This window comes from Artemia sp. Qi Xiang Cuo, chromosome 2 (assembly GCF_049724085.1).
Source record: "Artemia sp. Qi Xiang Cuo chromosome 2, ASM4972408v1, whole genome shotgun sequence".
NCBI classification, from domain to species: domain Eukaryota; kingdom Metazoa; phylum Arthropoda; class Branchiopoda; order Anostraca; family Artemiidae; genus Artemia; species Artemia sp. Qi Xiang Cuo.
Genome location: NC_142795.1, coordinates 64,633,636 through 64,641,135, shown reverse-complemented (window position 1 = coordinate 64,641,135; position 7,500 = coordinate 64,633,636). Strand labels below are relative to the sequence as shown.

Below are 7,500 nucleotides of genomic sequence, written 5' to 3'. Positions count from 1 at the left end.
TGTTATGAAGCAGTAGTCTATTCTTAATACATCTCGAAAACTGTCTTCTTTCTTTCGTCCTTGAAAAAGTCAGCTACAATTACTTAAAAAACTATTAAACAATATTTTTTATTGTATTTTTTTTAACGCAGGAGGATTTGAATTCATTTGTTACCATATGTCTGTTCAAGTGCTAGTTTTTTGATAATTACTATAATTATGCTCGTCTGTTGCTTCAAGCATTAGTTTAAAAATTGTTCAAACACTAGCTAAATCACATTAGTTCTCAAAAGGGGGCCTTCATATCATCTAGGGTAGAGAATGGGCAAATAATTTATTCAGAGGGTCATATTGCAAACTTTATTGCTTAAGAGGTTTTTAAATTAATAATAATATGTAACCAGCTGAATAGAAAGTGTAAGCCATCAGTACGAGGGTAACTGGTAGTACCATCCAAATAGGAAGGGGCAAAACTCCTTAAACCCTGATATTCTTGCTCCTTGGTACCCTCACTGCTAAAGAGTACTAAAGCTATGAACTCGGTGCTCCTGAATTACATCAAATTGTAATATAATAGTATTTACCACTCTGGTCAGACAATAGGATAAAAGGTATGCAATAACACACAATGCATGACTCCTTCTGTTCTCTTCATGTTCTATCGTATAGCTTACAAACTAAGTTAGCAAACTGGTTTATGCTTCAAGGTCCGTAGCATGGGGCAAGTGACCCATCGGGAGTGACCACTGCCTTTTTACATGATCTACCACAATGGTGAACGGACGGAAAAAAAAAATCTACGAGTAGAAGTTCAGTCTGTAAACAACTCGATTTGAGCACATGAGGAAAGGTGTCTCATAATTTTGCAGTCTGAAACATTGAATTTTTTTCTAGTTGTGAAACATTAAATTCCAGTTCTGATCAAATTTGAGAATTTTGTTGTTAACAACAGCAAAATGAAATTTTCCTGTTTATATACTAAATATGCAAATTATTTCGATATTTTATCCATTAGTAATATCCTACAGGGACGATTTCCTTTGAATAGCTTATCAATAGAGTCTTCTCTTTTTACTTTCAAGGGACGCTTCAGGCAGTTTTGCTTTCAATTCTACATACAAGCCAGAATTCATCTTGCAATGTCATTTGGTTGTTTTTGCTCGACAAAATTTACTGTTTGCCGTCAGACTTTAACTTCTGTTGGCAAAATATTTCTCGCAGTCTACAGATTTCTTTCTTTTTGTATATGTTATGAACTGAAGACACGTCATGAATGCGTTTTTCTGACAGACTCCAGAAACACCTGGTTGTCATTCTGTTTTTTAGTTTTTGACGAAATAAAAGTCCTTAAATGTCATCTGTGTGTATTACATTGTATTAGTACGCACATCATCTTTGTGAAGTAAGGGTGAAATCCAGATCTAACATTCTGAAAAATTTCCCTTCTGAATTGCTTGTGTCTTATCAAGCTGAAACGCTGTTTGTTGACTGCTTGCTGTGTTATGCAAAGAAGGTGCTTCTAAATTTAAAAGATGATTTTTTGACTGTCCTGTTTATATTTAAGGTGGCTTCCAAACCAAACTAAAAATATTAATACAATTCTCATACTCCTTAAGCAAGCTCTCAAATTTTTTGAAAGATTATCCCCGTGAAATATATAAATATTTTCTACTAGGACTAAAACTAACAATTGCAGGAGCAGTAACCGTTGTTGTTGCAGTCGTAAACAAAATAATTGGAAATTTTCTTCGTTGCTAATGCTTTTAGAAAAAACCTAAATGATATAGTAGGTTTGCACATAGTAGGTTTGCACATTCTTTGGTTTACCAAAGAATGTACAAAGAGCAGTAACCGTTGTTGTTGCAGTCGTAAACAGAAATAATAATTAATATTTCAATAATTTTAATAATTGTTAACTAAACTCCGTTGTTTTAGATCAGTTTCACTTCCTTTTCAGGGATAGAAGAATTTCAAAATTCAAAACGATACAAGAAAGTCACTCGATCTTGCACTGACTGTTATTATGTAAAGACTGTACTTATATCCTCAAATAACGCATACAAGAAATGCTTACAGACGCAGCAAAAAGACATAATCCGATTAAAATCAGTATGGCACCTAGCCCTTTGTAAGCACGAACCGGCACATTTCTCTCCATAGTATGATTCTTTTTCAGCAATTCTTTTCGCGTGTGATCGCTAGGATTGCCGGTTCTGAGTCTTATCACAATCCAGGCAAAAAAAAGAACAACAGTCTTATCTCTTTGAAAATTAACTCAGTCGGTACTTACTCACTTGCTGTATTAATTTCATTACAGATGACCGAATCAGAGATAACATTCAATTTATTTTCCATCTTTTTCAAAGATTCTAAACTTTAGTTTTGAGGTTTCCAAGAAAATCAATTTTTTAGGTCCTTTCTACAAAAAGCAAACTTTTTGTTTAGAATAGGTGAGTATTAACCCTATACAGGTCACTATTAAAAGTTGCCTTGGAAAAATCTGAAACGCTATCCAAGTGATCCCTCGGCTATATCATTGATAAAAACGGTGCATTAGAAACATTGCAACAAAATCATAAATTTTGCCTATTTTTGTAAATATACAACATCAACCTCTTAGACTCATTGACAGTGTAAAGTCTCAATTTATGTGAAAGGTTTTCAAGCAGTTGGTTTTGGTCGTCTGACCAAAAACAACGCACTCGATGTTTTTATAAAAAGATTTGCACTCTTTAAAACGACTCTGCTTCTCAGATTTCTTGGCCAGTGATCCGTTCCATTGGACTGAGCAGATATTGGTGGCCGTGTTTCATTATGGCAACGGATCGGAGTATCTTCTATGTATGTTGAAAGTGTCCCACATTCACGATGTGTGATTGCACGACCAGCTGCATACAGTCCTGTACCAACTTCAGATCGAAAGGATCCCAAAACCTTTGGCTCATCTTTTATTGAAGTTAATACTCTGACGTTGGAATAGAAAACCAGCCAGCTTTTACAGATAGCAGTATCAATGAGCCACCAAAAGATTGTCATGTGCCAGTTTCCTGACCAAAGTTGTTTTTGACAAATCTCTGGCAGCACATCGGCTAAGTCAGTTCCTCCCATATGGTAGTTGCATTCGTATACAATTTCTGGCCGCGAAACTTCAGCCCACGATTTGTCTTTGTCATTCCAGCGTCTTCGAGTGTCATTTGGCATAATTTCCCCATATTTTGAGGCTAAACACACAGTATCAATTCCTATTGTCTAACTCAGCCTCTGAGAGGAGAGGACGAAACTTCAATCGTGTTTGATCAATGTTCCAACAGATCGAAATCCTTTCAGTTTGAACCAACTCATCAGCCTCAAACTCTAAAAAAAATTATCAAAATAGACGTTGTATTTCATTTGCTCAGGCTAAGACCTCACAAGCCATAGAACTATGGTTCCTGCAAGTCTAAGATCTGGCTCTTTGTTGTTATCTAAAAGTTTGCACTTTCCTTGTTAAAATTTGAATTCGTATACGAACCCTAGATACCCACTCTTTTAAATACCTTCATTCCCCATTTAGTTGGTTTCCTTGAGAGATACGGCTGTTAAGTGCTCCTTCCCTTGAAATGAATTATTTGACCATTTAGCAAGTGATGCTCTTCAGGAGCTACTTTAAAAAACTTTGAGCGGATAGGATCCAGAACTGGTGGGATTTTATACAGCTTATCAAGCCCTGGCTCTCCAGATTTTTAGTTTTATTATTATCACTGAAATGAGGAAATCGTTTAAGTTTGTCCAGCCTCTGTCTGTCCATCTCGCCAAAAATTTGAGGGTCACTTATAGCTGCTTCCCATTGCACACGGCAGTAAGGATTTCCTATCACAGCCAAGAGCAGAAGAACGCCCACAAAAATCTTTAGCTCCTCAGGACTGAGATGGAGATTCAATCATTCAATTTCAAATACAAAAATATTGCTTTGTTAAGCAGTGAGTTCATGAATCTGATCGTCAAAGAACTTTCAGAAATACTGCAGGTAAGTTTCTAAGCTATCTGGAACTAGGTGATGCACTTCTCTACAAATGATATCTTCCTTCTCTATTGAAATCATTTTCCAGCTACATTCGCTTAGAACTTTCAGTTTTTCTTTGCTTTTTTGCTTATAATTGCCAACAGATGCTCTTACTGGTTGGAACAGGGTCAATCGTCCGAAACATTGCCTGTAGCCTCTTTTCTAGCTTCCATGCTATTCAGCCCCGAAAGGAAGGGACCGTTGTCTAGTTTAACCCATAGGTTAACTTGGTATTCACATTATGGTAAGACACAAGACCTGATTAATTATGGTACCATAAACCGAAGACTGGCAGGATCAATACAAGATACTAGGGTATGTAGGAGTAAAGGTGTTATTTATGTTAAAAGTAAAGATATCCATCTAGTAGTATTTAGGGTTAATTTAAAGCTGAAATTTCGGAAAAGTAACTATCTCCCGGGAAGTTATGACGTTAGTAGATTCCAGGATGAGAATTTGAGACAAAATTTCCAGGAACAGTTGAACACTATACTGGAGAGTTTAAAATATGATAATGTAGGAGATGGATGGAATTATTTTAGGAAAATGATAATTTGTGATGTTGCTGATGGTGTCTTAGGGAAGAAAGTTAGGAAGGCGGCTAAGAATATTAGTGAAAACATTTTGCAGACCCATAAAACGTAAATATCAGCTGAATGCGGAAAAAAACACAAGTAATTGTCAATCTTTTCCTTTTAATTCCCATTTGCAAGGGTAAATATGGCTCACCATTTTTCTTCTTTCAGAAATCGTGCAAAAAACGTTTTACTTGATTCAGAAATCTTTTGTTTTAAAATTTTACATTTTCTTTTCATAGACGGCGAACTGTCCCTGAAAAGTGACGTAACCTTTTTTATGCTTCAATAGGCTTAAGACAATCAATATTTTATTTAGGACAGAGCTATTGAGGGTGATAGCCCCAAAATAACCGGCCTTGTATATATATAATTAGTCATTCAAAGAAAATTCAAAAAGCTCGGATTTGTTTTGGTAAAAAAAACAGACGTTTCAATCTTTTCCCTCTCTTGTAAAATATTAGGGTGTAATATGGCACCATAACGATAAAAAAAAAATAATTAGAGGTCAGATTCTGTAAAAATTTTGCAGTCAGGGTTACATAGATAGATAACTAGATAGATGGATATATTTACTGAGGGAGAATTTGCCCGAATTCCTATGCAAAATTCCTTGTATTTGTCTGACTTATTCGTTGCTGACTCAATTTTATATGTGGAGAATTTTTTCAAAGAAAGTATGCAAAGGTGCATTTTTCAGACGGAGTTGTCCACAAGGAGGTTTCTGGGGGGAATTTGCAGCGAGGATGGAACTGTCCGGGGATAATTTCCTGGTGGGGGAGGATTTTACGTAGGAGAATTTTTTCATAGAGGAATTTTTTAGGGGGATCCTGAAACACTAGGGTTGTTTAATTAGAATCAGAATGTTTTTATTATTACTAAAAAAGTTTAGCGTGAAGAGAGGGGTCTGTCAACCAGTTTCTCTCTTTCTTTCTATCTATCTCTTCCTTTATATTTTGTCTAGCTCTCTGATGCACTTTCACTTTACAAAAAGGAGAAAAACACCAACCCAATTATTCATTTTATAATGTTTCATGTTTTTACAATATTTGATATTTTTGCAACACGATAGTCTATTGTTAGATTTTACAACAAGCATAAATGCAATACTTTATACCTCTGAAATTTCGATATTTTTTTTCTTTTTTTTTTGCAGAAGAATGAAACAAAAGCATCAAATGAATGTAAAAAAAACATGCTTATTTTTTCCTTTTAATTCCCATTTACAAGGCTAAACATTGCTTACTATTTTGTTTCTTTTCGTACACCTTCAGTTCAATAGCACACTGGTTGGCCACGTGCCACATATCGGGCTTTCAAAAAATATTATTGTACTGCCTGTCTGTCCAAAACCAACTCTAAAGGATTATATTTTCTAGTCATGGATGGTGATCTTCCGCTGAAAAGCGACAAGATGATTTTTAACCCTCTTTAGTATCAAAACAAGACACATTTTGAGACAGAGGTAATGAGGGTGATAGGCCCCAAATAGCTGGCCTTATACATACAATTAGTCATCCCAAAAATTGTAACATTTTTGCATTTTAAAATCATGGTCGACTTCGAAGAGTTCATCGTACTGCTTTCTCAGCTTTTAAATAATCTAGGCAAGAAAAATGGTTACTATTCTATTATCTGTATAACACGCACGAAGTGAAGTTTGATTAATGCTAATGAAATAAAGCAAAATAGGTTAAAAATTTAATAGCTTGTGAACAAAATTAGGCTATACATTTGCACATTAGGGGGAATGGGGGATAGCATAGCATATATTAAATAAGTAACCTAACTTAACTAGGTACATTTTTTGACCCTAAACCCCAAAAAAACAAAAGTTTAAATATTGTAAACGCAGTGATAAATCACTGTTTGCAATCCTCAGCATAGGAAATTTCCGTTGAAAAAACCTGTTTGACTAGTTTCTTTAGCATCTTCGCTGTACAATGCCTCGCGTGTTATATAGTAGAACAGTACCGAAAGATGATAGCAATTTTGCGGTTATTTTTCTTAATTAAATTTTTTTGTGTGGCTCTGGCCTAATAGTGGAATTTTTTAGAATATGGCCTCTATTCTTTGTTTGATCTCTATGAATAACATCACCGCTGCCGATTTGTGCGTCAGCAATGTATGACATACTTTTCGGCAAAATTTATCATTCTAAGAACACCCACGAATAGATAACAAACACAGCCCATAATTGCAAAGAATGTATAGGCTGAACTTTGGTTATCTCTCTTCAAAAGCATAATATGTCTGTGTCAATACAGTAGTTTCAGCAAAACTCCTGAAAATGGATAGAAATGTAGACGTCCACAAATATAGGGCAATCAGCGTTGTTCTCTTCATTGTTGGACTACTATTGTTAGTAACGGCTGTAAGTTTTTTTTTTTCTTTTTTTGTATGTTGATTAGAGTTGAAACTTTAAACATGAATAGTCAGGCAAATACGAAGGAGTTTCTTTTGGGTAAAGACATATTCGAAAACGCAAAAAGGGGCATAAATATAATAGCGTATTTGAGTTAAAAATTTAAGCAAGAATGGTCACGCAAATACGAAGGAGTTTATTTTGGGTAAAGACATATTCGAAAACGCAAAAAGGGGGACATACATATAATAGCGTATTTAAGTTAAAAATTTAAGCAAGAATGGTCACGCAAATACGAAGGAATTTATTTTGGGTAAAGACATATTCGAAATATGCAAAAAGAGGGACAGACGAATAATAGCGTAAAAGCATCATTCTTCTCATTGTTGGACTGCTATTGTTAGTAAGGACTGTAAGTTGTTGTTTTTTCTATGTTGATTTGAGTTGAAAATTTAAGCACGAATGGTCAGGCATATACGAAGGAATTTATCTTGGGTAAGGACATATTCAAAATATGCAAAAAGGAAGACATACGAATG

At 35.0% G+C, this 7,500-nt stretch overlaps 2 protein-coding genes across 2 annotated transcripts in view; both read right to left on the bottom strand.

Annotated features, from left to right (window-relative positions):
- LOC148955497 (uncharacterized) overlaps positions 1–2,207 on the bottom strand; it is a 4,489-nt gene extending 2,282 nt beyond the window's left edge. Inside the window, exon 1 of the mRNA XM_089102470.1 lies at positions 2,054–2,207. Coding sequence (XP_088958596.1) covers positions 2,054–2,137 — 84 coding nt within the window. The 5' untranslated portion in view covers positions 2,138–2,207. The remainder of the gene's footprint in view (positions 1–2,053) is intronic.
- Positions 2,208–2,640: 433 nt separating this feature from the next.
- On the bottom strand, positions 2,641–3,180 carry LOC148955496 (uncharacterized). The gene has a single exon (XM_089107512.1). The coding sequence runs from the start codon at positions 3,178–3,180 to the stop codon at positions 2,641–2,643; it is 540 nt and encodes a 179-aa protein (XP_088963638.1).
- Between the last annotated feature and the right edge of the window lie 4,320 nt (positions 3,181–7,500).